This window comes from Zingiber officinale, chromosome 7A, assembly GCF_018446385.1.
Source record: "Zingiber officinale cultivar Zhangliang chromosome 7A, Zo_v1.1, whole genome shotgun sequence".
Classification (NCBI taxonomy): domain Eukaryota; kingdom Viridiplantae; phylum Streptophyta; class Magnoliopsida; order Zingiberales; family Zingiberaceae; genus Zingiber; species Zingiber officinale.
This window is the reverse complement of record NC_055998.1, coordinates 1368658-1390640: the sequence shown is the minus strand read 5'-3', so window position 1 is coordinate 1390640 and position 21983 is coordinate 1368658. Positions and strand designations below refer to the sequence as shown.

At 40.9% G+C, this 21983-nt stretch overlaps 1 protein-coding gene across 1 annotated transcript; it reads left to right on the top strand.

Moving 5' to 3' along the window:
* Positions 1 to 16295: 16295 nt before the first annotated feature.
* LOC122000697 (CDP-diacylglycerol--glycerol-3-phosphate 3-phosphatidyltransferase 2-like) lies at positions 16296 to 20865 on the top strand. Its single transcript, XM_042555120.1, has 8 exons — positions 16296 to 16566; positions 16817 to 17450; positions 19109 to 19206; positions 19308 to 19358; positions 19497 to 19610; positions 20265 to 20321; positions 20400 to 20485; positions 20562 to 20865. Exons 2-8 carry the CDS (start codon positions 16907 to 16909, stop codon positions 20680 to 20682), a joined length of 1071 nt encoding a protein of 356 aa, XP_042411054.1. The 5' UTR covers positions 16296 to 16566; positions 16817 to 16906; the 3' UTR covers positions 20683 to 20865.
* Positions 20866 to 21983: the final 1118 nt, after the last annotated feature.

Here is a 21983-nt window from a genome sequence, read left to right as displayed (position 1 = left end):
CGGCACGATGGCCGGATCCACATCAGCTCACAAGCCGAACATAATCTTCGCGCGAAGGCCTGAATAAGCAAACTTGAGCCCGTCAGATGACGGCTGCTTGGAGGATGACGACGGCTGCCCGGAGGTGTCAGTGGCTGCGGCAGGGGCTGCCGGAGGTGACGGCGCTAGACGCCGGAGGCGCTGGCCGCCAAAGACGCGAGCTGCCAAAGGCGGCTATGGCAGTGGTCTGGAGGTGGTATTCGCCGTGATCGCCGGCACCAGCCACGGGAAGTGCAGGCGGCAGTGGCGGAGGTGTCGGCGGTTACTGGAGATGCCGGCGACGGCTGTGGCAGTCGCCGGAGGCGGCCGTGGCGGCTGGAGACGCCGGTTGCTGCTGGAGGAGGCAACACCGGAGGGGGGGTGGCGCTGGACGCCGTACGGGACGGCGGTGCTCGGTTTCTCCCAAGCAGCGGTGAAAACGCCCTCTCCTAGGCGGCGTCGACGGCGTGAGACCGGAGGAATGTGGTGGAGGAGAGGAGGAGGACAACTCCGGTGACTTCGTCGGTCGCCGACGAAGGGTGTGAGAGGGACAAACCCAAGCTTCTCCTTGGTTGGCGGCGGGTCCAGTCCCCCTTTCCTTCATGCTGGCGGCCGCCTCCCCCAACGAAAAAAATCCCCTTTTCACGACCTGTGAACAGTGCTTAAAAGCACTCCAAACCCTCAATGCGCCCAAAAGACAAAAATGCCCTTATCCCTCTCCTTAATCCCTCCCTTGCCCCCACTATCTCCGGATCACTAGGCAAAAAGTCCAGTCGATCTGGAGGACCGATTGACAACAGGTAATTTCTCCTCATAGGAGTAGGTGAGGATGTGTTTCCCGGTGAGGGAACAGTAGACGTCGGTTCGACCTAGGGTTCCGGAGGAAATTCGAAGTCAGAACCAGACAGTTCGAAGATTGTCAACTTAATTATTTAATATATTATTTGCTCTATTTGCCTAACTCTGTTTTGTAGGAAACTAACAGTTCTGCAGGGCCAGACTCAGCTTTGATTGGTCGACTGAACCCAGTACACAAAGGATCAGAATCTAGCTCTCGGTGAAGGGTTGACCAGAGGGATCGGTCGACCGAACCTCAGGATCGGTCGATCGAATTGAAGATAGATAGAGACCTGGTCGAGCAAGTTGATCGGATCAGATGAGGTAGAGACCATCGGCTGATCAGTCGACCGAACAGAGGGGTCGGTCGATCGAACGCAGGCGCTATCCAGAGAAGCTGCATCTAGACGGAATGTCGGGCGAGTTCAGTAGGTTCGGTCGACCAAACCTGGGGATTGGTCGACCGATCCGGGTCGAGTCAAGGCTTGATTCTGAAGATCAGGGAATCTGGATCAGGCTTAAAGCTGTTATAAAAAGGGGTCTCGGCCAACTACTTCGAACAACAATTCTACAAGCAATTTTCGAAGCTCCGCTCTACGCCGAAACGACTCAACGACGTTCAGCTGCTGTTTCGACAATCGACGACTACTTCCATCATCTTTTGTATTATCGGTATAATCTTTTAAGTTCAATACTTGTATTTACTTATTTGTAAAGATTCTCAAGCTTATAGTGATTTTCCACCAAAGCGATCAGCGATCGCGGACCTTGAAGTAGGAGTCGACACAGGCTCCGAACCAAGTAACCAAAAAGTGTTAGCATTGCTTATGTGTCATTACTTTTCCGCTGCGTATTTACTTTAAGTTTTCTGAAACAAATGAAAGCGAAAACAACGATCGCTATTCACCTCCCCCCTCTAGCGCTTTTCGATCCTATAGAACTTAGTACAAAACCTTAGTCTAACTAGTTATGATTCGTAAGAGGTAGCTTCAGTTAGTTCCACTAAGTCAAATGCACCAGGTCGAAGCCATATCTTCCTAGACATGCATAGACAGAGTTTCCCTAACCTACTATTATCTAAAACTTTACCAGTACATTTGTCAAGTTAAATTGTTATCCCTATTTTGGCTAGTCCTAATTACTCAACTGGGTAAGTTATTATTTTGGAGGTGCCAACTAATTTAGAGTTTTCCCCTGAATTGTTGAGTTGATTTTTAAGTTTTAGGTTTGTGTCGATTACTTTTATAATTATAGTGGACTTGATGATAATTTAATTTGTTTGATTTTATTTTGTTTTTAAGTTTAGAATTTAGTTTTGAAGATTTGTTTTGGTTTGAATTTAAGGTTTTAGTTGGATTTGATTTTATATAATGGATCTCATTTTTAAGTACATAATATTGGTTGATTCCTACTTGCGTGGTTAGACACGCTTTTGAAACTCAAGTTTTAGTTTGAGTCTTATTTTAATTAACTAAGGATATAAAGAATTTATTGGTTGAGCTGGACTTGTATCCGAGTCCGGACTTGTTGTGCACAACTCTTTGTGACCCAAGTATCATGTCGAGATACTTAGATCTAGTTGTGAATTTTTGTAGTAAATCTTTTAATTCAATTATTTCATTTTTCAATATGAGATTATCCTTCTTAAATTTTGCAACTTGAGTTGGAATTTCAACTTGAATTGATTCAGTTGTTAAACTTGATTTTAATTGTTCATTAAGTTTGTTATTTTCTTTTGTTAATTCATTTATGTAATTTTCAGAGTTAGTTAATTTCTTATTTAAACATGCAATAATTAAAAAAAATTTGATTAAAGAAAAGTATACCTCATTGGAACCTTCGGAAACGAGTGCGGACTCGTGGCTCGATTCAAGTTCGGACCCGTCTTTCGATTCTGATTCGTAAGCCATCATCGCAAGGTAGTTGGTGTGCTTCAGTTCTCCACCGTCTGATTCATCTCCAGACAATTCGTCCCACGTTGTTTTGAGGGCCTTCTTTTTCTTCAGATTTGGGCAGTTGGTCTTTTAGTGCCCCTTCTTTTTGCATCTGAAGCAGGTCACATTCTTGCTATTGGAATTGGAGGAGGAGTTGATCTTTTGCAGGTCTTTTTTTGCTAAAATTCTTCTTTCTCCTAGTTAACATCTTTTTTATCAGGTTCATCAGGTATTCTTCTTCCTCTGAGTTTTGGTCAGACTCAATTTCAAGTTCAGGTTTGGTTCTGGACTTTTCTTATGATATCCCTGCAATAAGAGCAATACCTTTTTCGGTTTTAGTGTTAGTCTATTTGTGCAGCTCTAGTTCACAAAACAACTCATCTAATTTTAATTTAGACAAGTTCCTCAAAATCTTATAGGCATCTACGATGGATGCCCACAGTGTATTTCGAGGAAATGCGTTTAGAGCATACCTTATTATATCCCGGTTCTCCATCCGGTGGTCGATGGTGTGAAGTTCATTGAGGATATCTTTTATCCTCGTGTGCAGCTAACTGGCAGTCTCATCTTCCTGCATTTTATATTAAACAATTTATTTAGATATAAGTCTCATTTCATTACTTTTTGCGATGTTGGTCCATTATGTAGTTCTATGAATTTGTCTCATAACTCTTTGGCATTTTTGTGAGAGCTGACGCGGTTCAACTCTTCTTTTGTTAGCCCGCACGGGATTATGTTGAGGGTCTTGAAGTCAATTTGTGCTTTTTTTCTTCATTTTCGGGTCCATTGGAATTCCGGCGCTGTCCATTGGTGCTTTGTACCCTTTGGTGATGTTGAACCATTGGTCAAAGTCCGTTTTCAGGTGTACCTCCATTCGCTTCTTCCAGTACAAGAAGTCGTCATCGTTGAAGAGGGGAGGACGAACGGTGTTGTATCCTTCGTTTTTAGCCATTTCACAACTATAGATAGAAAATTAAAAGAGGTACCAAGATTTGGTCTTGGATTATCAGAGTTTGAGATAAAGAAATATAAAAAAAAACTTGAGAGGTGTTGCACCAATTTCAAGTTTAAAATCAAACGAAAAATTATCTGAATAGGTAAAGTTTTACCAATTCTAATAGAGTACGAAGAACAAAAAAAAATGATTCTCCCGACTTGATTGGTGGTTGCACCAATTCAGAGCAGAACTTGCTCTGATACAACTTGTTGGATCGATACACACGTGAAAGATGGATGAATCATACGATTTTCAAATACTCATTTTGTCGGTTTTAAAATTTACAGCAGAATATATATATGAAATCGGAATTTAAAGGACATGAGAAAGACACAAGCAGTTTACTTGGTTCGGAGCTTTCGGCGACTATTACTCCAAGATCCAGGTCCCGCGGACCTATCGATGGGTAATTCACTAAAGGCCTCTCCCGGTACCTCCAGAAGAGGAAATCAAGTACAAAAGAAAGTTTGAACATGTGCAATACATAGAGCTGTCAGACGGGCCAACCCGTGGCGGGGCGGGTCGGCTCGTGGCGGGCTAACCATTTGGCGGGGCGAGCCAACCCGCCAACTTGGCGGGTTGGGAAATTTCCAACCCAACTCATTCTAAGGCGGGTTGCGGGTTTGGCGGGCCAACCCGCGGGCCCATCAAAAATTTTTAAAAAAATTAAAAAATATTTCATATCTTCAACATTTTACTTTGAAAAAGTTTGCTATACTTAAATGTATACGTAAACATGTATTTTAACATAAACGAGTACTTATGTTGAATGAAAAGTACTATTTTTATTTCAAAATTATAACAAAGAAAGATAATAAGTTGGCCTAAAACTTAGCTTAGATGTGTTTTTTAACCCACGGGCCAACCCAAGCCCGAGCGGGCCGACTCGCGCGGGTCGTGGGCCTAGGCGGGTCGGCCCACGGTGAACTTGGGTTGATAAAATTCCAACCCAACCCGTTTAAATTGTTTGGTGGGGCGGGTCAACCCGACGGGTCCAACCCAAATTGACGGCTCTAGCAATACACTACACTTGTCCTTTTGTAATAATCAAGTACACAAATGAAAGATTACCGACACTTTAAAAATAGAAGTAGGAGCACTCGTGCGTCTGTATCGATCTGTCGGCCGCGATCGGAAGTTCTTGGAGCAGTTGTCGGGCGTAGCAACTTTGCAGCAGAGTCGTAGTAGGAGCTTGGAGCAGTCGAAAGCTCAAATGGATGCTTAGTATCTCGTATATCAGTGTTATTCCAATGCCTTCTTGAGATAGCCTTATAAAAGGCATGGAAAGCTTTCATAGCCATGGAACAGCCCGACACTTATCCACGACTTCGGCTAAAATTTATCTTGCGGAATGCGCCTTCCATAACTATAGAAGGTGTCTTCTATGAATAGTAAGAAGGCGCCTTCGGCATTGTTCATCCGAAGGCACTTTTTCTCTTTTTGTCCTGTAAAACAACGTTAGTCCAAAAAGCTTGTAACACAAGTACTAGGATAAATAATAATTAATAATAAAGGCTAATAATTAGTTCATGTCCTCCCAAAACCAGGAATTAGTCAAGGTCTCAGCTTAGGGATCTCAAATGGACTTAAACTGGATCGACACCTACTACCCCTTCAACCGGGACGTGTCCTCACTTGGTCACTCTCCACCAGTGATTTACCTTAACTTACCAGTTTGCCAGACATCCGATCAGTCCGTCGACCTGTCTGAACTTCATGCCAGCTATCCGGTCGGCTCGTTGACCTAGTTGGACTTCTTGCCAGATATCTGGTCAGCTCGTCAACCTATCTGAACTTCGTATCAACTATCCGGTTGGCCCGTCGATCTAGCTGAAGTTCTTGCCAGATACCCGGTCAGCCCGTCGACCTATCTGGACTTTGTACTGGCTATCCAGTTGGCCCGTCGACCTAGTTGAATTTCCTGCACACTTAATCAAGTGGTTAGATCACAACAAAATCAAACTTAACTTACTTGTCATTCATCAAAACCTGAGTTAGACCGTTAGTGCAAATTACACTAACAGTCTCTACTTCAATTTCAGATTGAGAGTAGACATGGATTTTATATCGTTTAGCTTCTTGAATCCATTTCTTTGGTAGCATGAGCTGTCAAAGCAACATATCATTTAGAGACTTCTTCCCTATGGTTAAAGAATCATTAAGCTACATTTCTTCTGGTATTATCAATTAACCTGCTTATGGGAAGTTCACATGTATGCTTGAACAAAGCATTTAAACTCTCTAGACAATTGGTGGTTAGCATTGTGTAGCTTCTCCCACTAAAGTATGCATCAACCCATCTTTTAGGGTGAATGTTCTGAAGCCATTTATGGGCATCTAGATGTTTTTCAAGCATGGACTGCATTGTGAGATCATATTGGAGTATTATGTTTGCACATGCTGCTGCCCAAAACAAGCCTAAAGCTGACATGCTGCCAGTATCTGTTACCATATTGCAAGACATGTGGTGGCAACAGAAAACATGATGGGTGGTTGGGTAGATTTTCCTAACTGTTGATATAATGCCACGATGTATATATGATACTATGCTCATTAACTATGCATCAACAACAAAGAATCTCTTAGTATGATCCAAAAATCACTCTCAGACAGATCTACATTCAACTTCAGCGATTCCAAAGGCTACTGGTAGGGCATTGTCATTAGCATCAATTGTTGTAGCCATCGACAACACACTCGGATACTTCCCTCTTAGATGTGTGGTATCAATTTCAATCAATTTACAAAGATAAAACCTGAATACTCTTCGGTAAGCTCCAAAATTCCAAAAACAGCGCTAGAACTAATTATCAACATTCCTTTGTAGTGTCACATAAGTTTATGAGTCCCCGACTCTTAACTTACATAGATATAATGGAAGATCTCTATAAACTTGATCATAATCTCCAACGGCCTTCTTCATCGCTTTCTCATGAGCTATATATGTTTTTCTATATGATATGGTCACTCCAAACCTTGCTTTTATATTTGATATAATCATACTTGGTTTATACTGTTCATCTGCAACAAATTACTCTTCAACAAAATATGCTACAAAGGAGGAAGAGCATGCTTGATGATCAGCACTTTCCTTGATAGTGCCACATTGATATTCCTTTACATATTTCATAATAGTGAACTCTACATCCTCGGGCAACTACTCTCCATATACATGGTTGATTGAAGTAGACAACTTTTACTTTATTTTTTCGGGTGTCAATTAGGTTATATCTCATATGTTTAACCATGACATATTTCACAAGTGCATTCTTGAACTCTCGTTGAGACAGAGAAATCTGTCCAACATAAAATTCATGCTCATCTGTTGCCTCTTCAATTGGCATTTGGAGCAACCGAGAATTTAGAATATATGGATCATCAACTATTGGGAACTACTCCTCGAAGTCACTATACTGCGCTGGGGGAATTTCATATTGTTCAATCTGCATATCATCAACTAAGAATTCTTGTACATCTATATTGCATTGTAATTCCTCTCCAATTCGAGTATAATGTCCTTCCTCCTCACTCTAAGTATGCTTAAAGTAATCATCAAGTGTTGTACAAGGATTCAGAACCTCATCTTCTAGAATAATTGCTTCTTCATTTAGATTATATGTCAAATTGTTGCCTATATTTCTATTTATGTTATGCATGTTGGGACCGAAAAGTAGCTAGAGATGGGTAAATAGCTCTTCGCGTGCTTCGTGGTTGACGTTGCTTGTTTATTCGAAGATGTTCAGCGGAAAATACAGAAACAAAAGCATACAACGCTAACATGGTTGGTTTACTTGGTATCCACCTCACAAGAGGTGACTAGTCCAAGGATCCACACCTACTCACGCACCCTCCACTAATAAACCCTCCTTTATGGTAACTACCAAAGGCGGAGAAGCCCTACAAGACTCTCAATACAAGAAGAAAGGGAAAGGTAATGAAATACAAGCTTACAAGCTTACAATGAGTGCAGAAACCCTAACCCTAGCTTTCTTCCTTTGCCTCTTGACTTGGACGTGTCTCCAAGATCCTTCAAGAACTGGCATTGAGAGCTTGGAGAAAGCTGTGGAGTTGCTGGTGAAGAAGCGTCGGAGCTCTGAAATGAATCGGTGAAGAACTGTCGCAGCCATCGCACGCCTGCAGCTCAAATACGACGCAACGGTCGGATCCCGATCGATTTGAAAGTTCCCAATCGATCGGGGAGGCGTTGGATCGATCCACGGATCGATCCAAAGCGCCTCTGTGCTCTGGGAAAGAGCCTGGATTGATCCACGGATCGATCCAGCGCTTATCGCGCGAACCAGTAGCGTCCCAATCGATCGGCTGATCGATTGGGACCTCTGGATCGATCCACTGATCGATCCAGAGGCTCTCTGTTCGCTGGGAAAGACCTGGATCGATCCACTGATCGATCCAGAGGCCTTCTGTTCGCTGGGGAAAAGCCTGGATCGATCCACTGATCGATCTAGCTCTTGGTTTTTGCCCAAAACCAAGTCCCAAGCCTCTCAAACCAACATTCGGTCAACCTTGACCTGTTGGTACATCAAGCCTAGCATCTGGTCACTCCCTTGACCTGCCAGGTCTCCCCACCAAGTGTCCGGTCAATCCCTTTGACCCACTTGGACTTTTCTCTTCGTGCCAAGTATCCAGTCAATCCTTTGACCTACTTGGACTTCTCTCTTCGTGCCAAGTATCCAGTCAATCCTTTGACCTACTTGGACTTCCCAACACCAGATGTCCGATCATCCTTGATCCATCTGGATTTTCCCTGTGCCTGGCTTCACTCACCAGGACTTCCAATCTGCCTAGCTTCACTCACTAGGACTTCTCTTCTGCCTAGCTTCACTCACCAGGTCTTTCACTTAGCTTCACTCACTAGGATTTTCTTCTGCCTGGCTTCGCTCACCAGGACTTTCACATAGCTTCACTCACTAGGATTTTCTTCTGCCTGGCTTCACTCACCAGGACTTTCACCTAGCTTCACTCACTAGGATTTTCTTCTGCCTGGCTTCACTCACCAGGCCTTTCACCTAGCTTCACTCACTAGGATTTTCTTCTGCCTGACTTCACTCACCAGGACTTTCTTCTTGCCTAACATCCCAGTTAGGACTTCCCAGTCAAGTATCCGGTAATCCTTGACCTACTTGGCTCTTCTTCACTCAACCCTGTATTGTCAAACATCGAAATCCAAACCAAGACTCAAGCTTGGTCAACTAGGTTAACCTTGACCTGAGGGATGTTGCACCAACAATCTTCCCCTTTTTGATGTTTGACAATACCAACACTATCACTTACAATACCACATGTAAGTTAGGCTAATCCCATAGCCTAAACCTTCTTCATGCCACTAGGTAATGAATACATAAGTTAAGCCCTTGATTTTCCCCCTAAGAAGGCAAACTCCCTCTAGGTAATGAAAGCCTAACTTACTCCCTTTCATTCTCCCCCTATTGGCACACATCAAACCATGCCCTATTTCTGGGCACACATCAACAAATTCACTTGTTGAAAAACTCTCCCCCCTGAAGAGTTGCTCATCGTTGTTCACAACTTCACTCGTTGTGATTAACACGATAATGAAGGTCTCATACCCTTCATTATCCTTAACCCTACATTCTCCCCAATGTAGGCAAATGCCCATCCTTGAGCATTATCCACTTAAGACCACTTGAACAATGAGGATATCCACTCCCCATTAATGGTCAAACGCTCAACCTTGAGCATGTTCTTGACGGAAGGTTAACCACCTTCCAAGGTTCATGAAAAATAATTTTCATGTCTTTAAAGAGTCCCTCCCCCTAAAGACATGGTGGTAACTTCTGTCATTGCACCAACAATGACTTGGAATCCCTAAAACTTTAGGAAACCCAATTTTAGAAGTTTTGAGGTTCAAATATTCAAAATTTGAAACAGACATCAACCTTGTATTTCAACTTAGCCTTCCTTAACCAATCCATCCTTATTTTCCACACGAAAACATCCTTTTCATGTATACAAATGTATTTTCAGGGGTTTGGAATGGTTACGTAGACTAAAATAGGTTCAAAGATGCTGAAATCAGGCCTTCCCAGCCAAAATCAGCAACTTGGATCGATTGGAGTTAGGTTCCAATCGATTGAACCTTGCTGAATCGATCTACTGATCGATTCAGTCTTCTTGGATCGATCGGTTGATCGATCCAGCGAGCTTCTGCTCGCGAGAAATGCCTTCTCAATCGATCGGCTGATCGATTGAGGCACTCCAATCGATCCACTGATCGATTGAAGACCTGAAATTGCTGAAATTCAATTTCAGCCAATTTCAGAAACCCCTAAAAATTCTACAAAATTCCAAAAATCGTAAAAATTTGTGTAGACAATATTTAGGGTATTATTTATCATGGAAAAATAGTTTTCTATGAAAATACTTCATATTTTCAAAGATTGACACAAACATGAGAACTTGCAAAAACTTTAGTGTTTTCTTCAAGTTTGTGTCTAACTATTCAATGGTGATTATTATCAAAAGATAGCCCTCACCAAGATTTTCCAAAATTATTTTAAAAACATTTTCAAAACTAATATCCCACCATATTCCTTGGGCTTAATGCACATTACTTGTACATTAGCTTTCCCAATGATGGGAAAATACATAACTATGTGTTTTGATGAACTTAAAACTCAAGGAAATGCACTAAATCAGCATGTTGAGTTTTGTTCATCTTCCTAACATCTCACTTGTATCTATTGTGCATAAAACACATACAAGTCATCATATAAGTCTTTGTGAGATGTAAAGTTTAGTTTTGCCCTAATCTAGGGATCATGCATATCTATCTAGGCATTTTGTGGATCTTGAACATCCACTTAGGATGTTGCTTGTTAATACCACATGTTGACAACACTTGTTGAAAACACTTGTTGATAAATGTCATTTGTCCTTGCTTTTAAGGAATTAAACATAATGCATGATAATGTTATGACATACATCAAAATGACATAGCTTTCAAAAGAAAAATTCCTATAATTACATGATGTATGTATGACCTGACATGGTATTTTTTGTATTTTTCATAATAAGTCATGAATGAAAAATATAAACCTAAATCTAATGTCATGACATGTGATAGACAAACAATCATGGCAAGGTTTAGCATAAATGAAATATACCTAGATTACCTATCTAAGTATCCTTAACCACTTAGCTAACTCAAAATATACCACTTGTTTTAACTTAAACCATTAAACCTAGATTGCCCTTAATGCTTCAAAGAAATGCCAAAACCTGAATTGACATTTCTATTTCTCTTGATTTGTTTATGCCACTTAAAAGTTAAGTATATCCTCAAATGTTGGCATATTCCATTTTTCCTCAGGAGTAATCACGTAAATCAAAGCTCGGATTGCCTTAAAGTTCTAAGAGAATACCAAAATCCCAACTTGGTATTTCTCTAGGTTTTCCCAATTTATGTCATTTTAAGATAAAATCAATTTTACAACCATTAGGCATATTTTACTCTTTCAAGGAGTAAATGGTAATTCCATTTCATTTTCAAAGGTTAACAAAAACCTTGAAAATGCTCCTTGAGTGTCAATTTCCTCAAAGTTGGGTTAACTACCCTTCTAATTAGAGTTGACACTCTCTAACCCATCTATGGGGTAGAGAAGATGCTCCTAGGAACCCAACACCTATTGGTGCTCCTTGGATGCTCTAGGTACTCACTAGGGATAACTTCCCTAGATACCTTCCTTGTGACTTTGTTGGGCTTCTTAGAAACCTTGGTCACATTTTCTAGGTCAACTCTAGGGATAACCTCTCTTGTGACCTTATTAGTGACTTTCTTAGACTTCTTAGAAGTCTTAGTCACTTTGGTTGCAAAGATACTTCTAGGGATATCTTCCCTTGTATTCTTGACTTGACCTCTAGACTTAGGATTTGTTCCATAACTATATGGAATCCTATGATAACTAGGCACATCCCTTTTAGCTTTGGGTTTGTATCCCAAAACTTTATGGCCATTGGATGGCTTTTGTACCCCTAAACCTAGGTTATGCTCATTTTGCCCTAATAGGATATTTTCCAATCTTTGTAGGGTCTTTTCTAATTTATCAAGTCTTGACCTCAAGACTTGATTTTCCCTCACTAAGTCCTTAGTATTTGATTTTTCATTTGATCTATGAGCATTTTTATTCTTGGGCTTGTATCTATTATCCTTAGTGTTCTTACCCAAATGTCTATCTACCTTCCTAACCTTAGGTTGGGTAGTCTTGGCATGTAGGGCCACATGCTTTTCCTTAATGCCCTCATGCTTTCTATTCTTATGGTAAATTGCATTAAAATGATAAAAATTAGAACTATCATGCTTTTTACCATAACGTAAAGGGATAGGCTCAATAAACGTTACCTTCTTCTTTACCTTGGAGGCTCCCCCTTGACTAGTGCCTCCTTGAGCCTTGACCACCTTCTTCCCCTTGGGGCATTGACTTCGGTAATGCCCTTTTTGTTGACACAAGAAGCACACAATGTGCTCCTTGCTCTTCTTTATCCCGGGGGTGGTCTCCTTGGGCTTCTCCTTGTCCTTTTGTGTCACTTGACCCTTCTTCTTGGCCAAGTTGGGACACTTGCTCTTGTAGTGCCCACTTTCCCTACACTCAAAATATATTATATGATTTTTATTTTTAATTGAACCATTTATACCTTCTTGTGTATGGATGACACTTGCTCCTCCATTTGATTCGGAGGTAGAAGCTTCCTCTTGATCCGAATATGATATTCCTCCATTTGATTTTGCTTGACTTGTGGAGGTAGAAGCTTCTTCATCCTCTTCTTCTCTTGACCCGGATGTGGAGGATTCTTCTTGCTCTTGTTCCGGTGTCAATGAAGATTGCTTCCCCTCAATCCTAGAGGTGGAGGCTTCACCTTCTTCTTCATCTTCATCCTCTTGTACATGAAACAAGGAATATACTCCTTCCTTGCTCTTTTGATTGCTCTCTTTAGAGGATGAAGCTTCTTGGACCTCCTCTTCGGAGGTTGAGCATCTCTCAACCTCGGAGTCCACTTCTTCTTGGTTTTGATCCATTGAGTCGCCCTCTTTGGTTTCTCCTTGACTTGGTACAGTGGAGGGGATCTCATGAATCCTTGCCAATTTGCTCCAAAGCTCCTTGCCATCTTCAAACTCTCCAATTTGCTCCAAGATGTTGCTTGATAATAAATTGACCAAAAGCTTGGTCACTTTATCATTGGCCTCACATCTTTGGAGTTGCTCCTTGCTCCATTTGCTTTTCTTGAGAGCTTTGCCCTTGGAGTTCTTTGGAGCTTCAAAACCTTCCATAAGAGCAAACCATTGCTCTATCTCCATCATTAAGAAATTTTCGATTCTTGCTTTCCAAGAATCGAAGCTTGTGGAAGTGTATGGTGGAGGCACCCTTGTGTCAAATCCAAATCCATCTTGGAATTGCATCTTGAAGTTGAGCTTCTTGAATTCTTTGACTTTGGTAATTTGCTCCAACTTCTTCACCCTCTAGCTTTGCTTGTTTTGTTTTCTCCTTCCGGCGATGATTCCGGTGAAGAGCAACCTTGCTCTGATACCACTTGTTGGGACCGAAAAGTAGCTAGAGGGGGGGGGGGTGAATAGCTCTTCGCGTGCTTCGTGGTTGACGTTGCTTGTTTCTTCGAAGATGTGCAGCGGAAAATACAGAAACAAAAGCATACAACGCTAACACGGTTGGTTTACTTGGTATCCACCTCACAAGAGGTGACTAGTCCAAGGATCCACACCTACTCACGCACCCTCCACTAATAAAACCCTCATTTATGGTAACTACCAAAGGCGGAGAAGCCCTACAAGACTCTCAATACAAGAAGAAAGGGAAAGGTAATGAAATACAAGCTTACAATGAGTGCAGAAACCCTAACCCTAGCTTTCTTCCTTTGCCTCTTGACTTGGACGTGTCTCCAAGATCCTTCAAGAACTGGCGTTGAGAGCTAGGAGAAAGCTGTGGAGTTGCTGGTGAAGAAGCTTCGGAGCTCTGAGATGAATCGGTGAAGAACTGTCGAAGCCATCGCACGCCTGCAGCTCAAATACGACGCAACGGTCGGATCCCGATCGATTCGAAAGTTCCCAATCGATCGGGGAGGCTTTGGATCGATCCACGGATCGATCCAGAGCGCCTCTGTGCTCTGGGAAAGAGTCTGGATCGATCCACGGATCAATCCAGCGCTTATCGCGCGAACCAGTAGCGTCCCAATCGATCGGCTGATCGATTGGGACCTCTGGATCGATCCACTGATCGATCCAGAGGCTCTCTGTTCGCTGGGAAAGGCCTGGATCAATCCACTGATCGATCCAGAGGCCTTCTGTTCGCTGGGGAAAAGCCTGGATCGATCCACTGATCGATCCAGTTCTTGGTTTTTGCCCAAAACCAAATCTCAAGCCTCTCAAACCAACATTCGGTCAACCTTGACCTGTTGGTACATCATGCTTAGCATCTGGTCACTCCCTTGACCTGCCAGGTCTCCCCACCAAGTGTTCGGTCAATCCCTTTGACCCACTTGGACTTTTCTCTTCGTGCCAAGTATCCAGTCAATCCTTTGACCTACTTGGACTTCTCTCTTCGTGCCAAGTATCCAGTCAATCCTTTGACCTACTTGGACTTCCCAACACCAGATGTCCGATCATCCTTGATCCATCTGGATTTTCCCTGTGCCTGGCTTCACTCACCAGGACTTCCAATCTGCCTAGCTTCACTCACTAGGACTTCTCTTCTGCCTGACTTCACTCACCAGGTATTTCACCTAACTTCACTCACTAGGATTTTCTTCTGCCCGGCTTCACTCACCAGAACTTTCACCTAGCTTCACTCACTAGGATTTTCTTCTGCCTGACTTCACTCACCAGGACTTTCTTCTTGCCTAACATCCCAGTTAGGACTTCCCAGTCAAGTATCCGGTCATCCTTGACCTACTTGGCTCTTCTTCACTCAACCCTGTATTGTCAAACATCGAAATCCAAACCAAGACTCAAGCTTGGTCAACTAGGTCAATCTTGACCTGAGGGATGTTGCACCAACAATGCACACCACTATACTCAAAAGACGATGGGATATTTGTTCTAGATAATTCTCCTATATTAGCTCCATGCCCCATGCAAGAATTTATATCAAGCATATTCCATATGTCAGAGAGAATTTTTTCAGCAATATGATCGCTCTTAATAAAAAAATTACAAACTAATTTAGCAAAGTTACAATACATAATCAAGTGATGTTGTATATATTAATTTAGTAAAGACTAAGTAACAATATATATGGTGTATATATATTAGTTTTTCATAATTTATCAGTAGTTGTGACACAATCCGACTGTTATGGACCTAGGGTTTTAATAATTTTCCATAATTTTGAACACTAGAAAGGGTTGAGAAAGAAAATAGTATATATGGTGTAAAAGTAAAGTTTTACCAAAGATCACGCAAGACCTAATATGATCCCACATCAAGGCCATGTTAGGCCTGATATCATCCCATATCATGCTCTCATTGAAGCAAAAATTTCTGGTAATGTTGGACTACCACTTAGAGCCCTAAATAAGCAATGGATAACACAATTTACCTCCTTACAACACCAGAAAGTAACAACACGTTCATTGGGTGTAATCAAATAAATTTAGGTCCTTAAGTGAGTTTTGGTCTAAATCTATTTATGGACCTAGGATAATTGGATTTATGCAAACTCCCAATCACTACGAAAGGTTAAGCGAGGAGAAGGTAGACATGATATTAAATCAAAATTTTGATCAACGAATACAGTGGGCCTGATATGATTATATGTCAGGCCCAACGTCCTAATACCTACCATATCAACCTAACATGCATGAGCAAGATCTAGCTGAAATCTAACATCACAGTGAAACACCTTATAAACCGATTAAGTATTGGAGTACATTATATTAAAGTATTGTTGAATATTTATTTCCCAGATATAGAATGAAACCATAAATACGATTTTTGTCATCACCCTTTGTCGCTATTAAACTATTTTTTTACATGATAATCTTATTTTGCAGTAGCAAATTTATATATTGTTAAATCTTTAACTATCTTCTTCTAATGATTTTCTTCTTGCTACAAATTTGTTCTTCAACGCTAGGTTTTTAATCGATGTTGTCCTATGACCTCTTCTCTTGAAACTCTTATGATAATATCTCTAAATCCAAAATAATCTTTTGTAATACCACCAAATAACACGAAAAGATATAACAAGTGGAGGAGATTTATGATCGTTTTATATTTATAAGATAACAAGAGTGATGGAAGGAAAGAGGATAAAAAGACTGGTATCCGAATTATAAAATAATTTTTAATTAAATATATGTTTTAGATATTTGAAAAATGATGACTGACAAAAGAAAATTTACGAGAGAGGTAAAAGGAAAACTTTATTTTGTTTTGTGCCATTTAATATAAACAAAATAACGATACGTCTTATCATAAATACCCTATTGAACCTACACCATAAATTACCGTTCATAAACGAATCGAGTAAACCAGTAGAACCCAGTTTCCCGTCTTCATCACCGTCGTCCTGCCTGCTCAAAGAAAGGAACTTGTGGAGAAAGTAGAAACGGCGTCCTTGAAAATCGATCGAGGTCATATGGTGAATGAAGACGGAGAGAAAGGTTTTCGAGAAAACCTTGGAAGAGTAGACGCGTTCACCATATGAAGCGGGTAGCGTTCTTGCGACGGCGACCACTGACCGACGAAGAGAAACTGCAATCCCTAATCGGCCAGTCTCCGTTAGCTTTTAGGTCGGGATCCTCCGCTCAGCTCATCGTCTGTTCTCTAATTTTATCGACTCTACTCTTGATCTTTCGGATTTTCGAATATTAGGGCCTCTGTTTAAATTTTAAACGATTGCGTAAGAATTCCAATTAATTTTTAATGGATAACTATTAACTAGTTCAATTTGTTAATTTTATTATTCTTGAAATTTAATTTTTTAGTTAAATGGTCCATTTGTTACTTTAATGAGGTTAAAATGCTCAATTTGTTGCCCAGCCCATAAATCCATCGCCCGATCTGATCGATTTCGTCGTCGCTCTCGTTCCCAATCGCTTGTTCCTGCGTCCTTCGATCTTCCCCACTTCCATGCCCCCGCCCTTCCCTTCCTCTGCCCTTCTCAAGGCCGCCGTCTCCTTTCCCCATCGCCACTACCACCAACACCCTCCATCTTCCCTTCTCCATGGACGGAAGCACCAGCCGCAGCACAAATTGTCTCCGGCGCACACTCGCTTTGGTGGTGACACTGGGAGCGTCGCCTTAAATCTGCCCGTCGCCCAAAGGCGTCACTTTGTTGCCCTAACGAGTGGGTCGGCTTTCCGTGACTCGGCGCGAAGCATCGTGGTTGGATCGTGGTGGATGAGGCCCGAATCTGAGCGGCCGACTATAGGCCGAAGCTCCCTGGGAACCAGGAACTTGGCGGCAGCTGGGTCGGATCGTGCAGGCGGCAGCGGCGATAAAGACAGACTGCAGATCTTGGGTTCCCCGGACCATGGAGTGTTGGATAGCAATGGAAACCAGCCTGTATGGGAGAAGAAAGAGAAAAGGGATTCCGGTCCTCCTACATCTTTGCTCACGCTACCAACGCTTCTGACCCTTGGGCGAGTAGCCGCTGTTCCCCTTATCGTGTGCAGTACGTTCTCGAAAATTTCTCTTTCATATTACTTGGACTCCAAAAATAAAGTTTTGCATGCTACGGAAAGGGTTTCCTTCTTTGTCTTATCTATGGCTGTAATTTGCTATCGTCTAATGTTAGATATTGTCCATCTTCTCCTGTTGTTTTTGCCTCTGATGAATCTCTTAGTATTCATCTCAGTTGCTAGTTATTACTTAATTGTGCGTTTTTTTTTATTGAGTCAAAGCATGGTTACCGAGTGTTCAATTCTGGGGCACTTGTATAACAACTGAGATTTCCAACTGGAAATTCAATTTGGCAATTACTTGCTGGCATGTTAGTAGTTTGCTTGACTAGTCACATTGGCTAAATCCAATTGTTTTCCATTTCGTTTAGCATTTGATAATTGAGTCGATGACCATGTTCGGGTGGTATCATGATATCTGAGACAGTGGTTCAAAAGCTACTTTGAGGTTTTTTTGCCCCTCTAGAGAAAAATCAATGCCATTGTACTAGCAAGTAAAATTGAAGTGGATCGAGGATTTTATCCATAGTAGGCTATCGGTGGGAGGATTATCTCTCACAAGCAATTGGCTGCTTTGTTGCACATTTCAATCATGCTCTTTTTCGTGAGAAATACTATTTCGATTGTACATTTGAACTCTCGAGCAGTACATTAACAAAGGATAGCTTCAAAGATGATTATATGGGGCGACCAAATTTGTCAGGTTCCCATATGCCAATAATCTTATGCATTCTTATGTATGAAGTAAGAAAGCTATTGAGTAATGGACCATATGTAGGTAAGTTAGTTCATATCAAATTTACCAAGAGCACAAGGGATACATCAAACAGAGCCCCATCCTAAAAGCTAAGACTTGACTTTGCAACCATTTACATATAGCATTGGCCTTAGTAGAATACAATAGACTGAAATTTTAGATAGAAACAATCACAAAAAGTGGAGAAGAAACATGCCATCATTATATTAGGGTCTTCTTGTTCTTTCAAAGCCTAGGAGAAAGGCATCAATCTTCAAGGACTTAAGTACTAAATCTAGCTTCTACTTTCAGCATTTTAACAAATCTCTCTTGGACTTTAGATAGGCCAGTACTAAGCATGTGCTTATCCTTATAGCAAATATGTAACTTGCAAGTCTTCTTTTAATTCAACAATTAGGATGCAAATTCACATTTCCACCTCTACTTCTACATTGAGTCAGCTTGTTATATAGGACTTTTAACTCCACCTCACTAACTAAATCAGGATTAATTTAAATACAATGTATAGGTTTTATTTATCCTATGTCCTAAACCTAAACGCAATCTGCTTCCAAAAATATTGCTGCAAGTTGCCAAACTGGTAACCTACAGGGAAAAAGGATGCAACATATACTTGCCAATCCATCTTTTTTCCTAGAAGTTGATATCCTGTCTGGTTGAAGAATTTTGATGCCATAGATTCTAGAGGGTTTGACATGATTTCTTGTGGTAATCTTGATTCAAGTTACTGGCTATTAGCTATATCTAGAGCGCTTTTTTCAGTTGAACTTCAAGCATTTGGCATATTCGAATCAAGCAATCATTCCATGTACTCACACCATAAGTTCAGCCTTCAATATCTCTCTCTTCTCTGAAAGCTCATTTCGTTGAGCTGACATATCATTTTCCTTATAGCTTATTACATGAATGGCTGGTGGGCAACAACTGCTACGACAAGCATTTTTGTTGCTGCAGCATTTACAGACTGGCTTGATGGTTACATAGCTCGGAAGGTTTGTGGCTTAGTACATATAAATGCATAAATTTCATAACTAGTGTTTTATCTATCTTGCTTTAGTTAAACATAATCTTGCAAGATATTGATATACTACAGAAGCATCTAGGAACTGCTTTTGGGGCGTTTTTGGATCCAGTAGCTGACAAGGTTTTGCCATTCTTTCTTTTAAAATATTTCTAGCCCTCTCTATTCCCATTTTTTTCCTTCTCTGCTATATCGTCCTTTATTTTCATATAATTTATTTGACAGTTACAACTTTTGAAAAATTATACTGGTCTAATGTAGCTTATGGTAGCTGCCACATTGGTACTGTTATGTACTAGTCCATTGGAATCTTCTACATTTGGAGAAGCACCATGGCTTCTAACAATACCTTCAATTGCAATTATTGGTCGAGAGGTGATCAACTAAATCTGATTCTCTTCTGCTTTGAAGTGGTATTTCGTTTCTTATCTAGGTCCATCAATGCATATATTCTTGTCTGTTATACTTCTTTGTTTGTTCCTGGTTTCTTGGAGTTAAATTACGTAAGGGTACTATAATGATAGAGCTTTTAGTTGAAATGTATTTTACATCGTCTGTTGTTTAAGCTAATTATTGAGTTGGGTAATATACTTGAGAAAACATGTTTTACTTATTAATCTTTTATGTCAGGATACCTTTTTGTTTTAAGGTGTAAATATAGTGCTTCTATATGTAAATAGTTCCTTGAAAAGGAAAACAATAAAATAAATAGAATTTTTTAATCACATTACCTGACTAACTCTACTTCTAGATAATAGCATATTTGGTTTGATATTTCGCTATTGGTTGCTAGATCTACCTATCTCAGCATCTATTCGAAAATTTCCCTCACTAAAGTTTTCTAAATTTGACTCGCCCACAATACAAGGTGCTATATTTTGTTTAATTGGTTAATTGATGATGATCTTAGGTTAGTTCATCACCTTGTCTATAATGTTGTTTACTGAAGGTGCTCTCCACCTTAGCATGTTGATGTTTGAACCAACAGCTTTATTGTAGACAAGTCGCCTTATCTCTTCCACTCTGCAGATCACAATGTCAGCAGTTAGAGAATGGGCTGCATCTCAAGATAGCAAAATTCTTCAGGTTACTTCCATGCAGCAACCATCTCTTTTAACCATTTATTACTACAAAATTCTCATAACCTGTGGTAAGTTATGGCAGGCTGTGGCAGTAAACAAGTTAGGGAAGTGGAAAACAGCAACACAGATGGCTGCATTAACCATACTCCTAGCAACTAGAGATTCCAAGTTGTGTTTTTGCCTTAAAGTTTATTATTTTTCACTTAATATGAGTGGATACTTACTAAGATCGTTTTCTTTACAGCCTTGCCGGGATTAGTTCGCTGTTCACTTCTGGTGTAATTTTACTATACACTTCGGCCGGCCTTGCTGTGTGGTCTTTAGTAGCTTACGTGAAAAATATATGGAGATTCATGCTCTTGTAGCTTCAATCAGTGCCTAAAAGCAAGCAGGTTATGTCTATTTCCATCCTTGATGATCATAATACCAGAGTAACGTTCAAAAATCCTTTCAGTAGATGAATTGTTACATTCTGTTACGCATATAGAGCCGGTGGAGCAATGCCTGTAATATATTTCTTTGGGTGTGCGAAGTTGAGCAATTTGACTCGGATTGGATCTGTGCAGCTTTGCTTCATCTGAGTTCTTGTGCTGACGGATTATTAGTTTGAGACATGGGATGTTGGATATGAAATCTTCTTAACACCTTAGAAATTATAGGTAGCCAAAACATCATTTATCAAACCTACAAATAAGACATTCTACATAGCACTTCCCTATCTAACCATAGGTCCATCAGAAGTCCTGAAAACTATGACCATGTCAGACTATTGTTTCTACAAATGAGTCACAAACATTGGAGTATAAAAAAATTGATATTGCTTATTGCAAACGGTCTGGTATCGTCGAGATTTTTATTATTCTTTCACTTTCGTCGCTAGGCATCTTCTTGGACTTGGGCTTTGCAGTTGCCTTGGGCTTTGGTTTGACGACCACACCAGGTCTTGAACTTCGATTTGGTGGCGGTAAGCACAGGTTTGGCCTTGGCTTCTCCGGAGTGGTGAGCTTGTAGGAGCCCTTAACCTTGGTAAGCTTGCCCTCAGCGACCAGCTACTTGAGTTGGAAGGTGGGGAACTTGTGGAAATTGGACTGCGGATGTGCTTGTGCTTGTGCTTATCCTCGATATATCCCGATTGCATAAGGGCTCGAGCCACTCCCCTCCAATAGTGTTGCAATCGCCTCTTTGATCATCTAAAACATCAAAAATCCAACTTCAGATTCACTACTCTATAGAATCTCAAATTCAGCAAAATGTGCAAAATCCTAACCTCGGCAACAGAGGATGAGATGCGGGCTTCCTTGCCTTTGAATCCTTGGACGCCATCGCTAGGGTTTCGCGAGGTTGTGGGAACCTTGTGGAACCAGCGATGCAATTGCAAGTGCATAAGACAACGATAATTGGAGAGGGGTTTTGGAGTTCACATGCAGATCGACCTCCTTCTCAATTTCAAATGTCGACTCTTGGATCATTCATTTTCAACGGTCCACATTGGCCAATATGTTGAGGCTAGAAGGGAGCTTCCAAGCTTTGTTGACAACGTGGAGTGCAAGTCCTTGGTGCATGGTTCATAAGAACGGTTATGATTTCTAGTTCCAATATCATTTCATGAAATGATTACGGTACAGATTATATATATAACTTTAATAATTAAATTATTATTATTAAT

Bases quoted from the DNA above. Each gene is read 5' to 3' on its own strand.
- LOC122000697 (XM_042555120.1), top strand. From the start codon at position 16,907: ATGCCCCCGCCCTTCCCTTCCTCTGCCCTTCTCAAGGCCGCCGTCTCC. The intron at 19,611-20,264 runs GTGATCAACTAA...TCCACTCTGCAG, and splicing joins TTGCAATTATTGGTCGAGAG to ATCACAATGTCAGCAGTTAG. The intron at 20,486-20,561 runs GTTGTGTTTTTG...TTTTCTTTACAG, and splicing joins CTAGCAACTAGAGATTCCAA to CCTTGCCGGGATTAGTTCGC.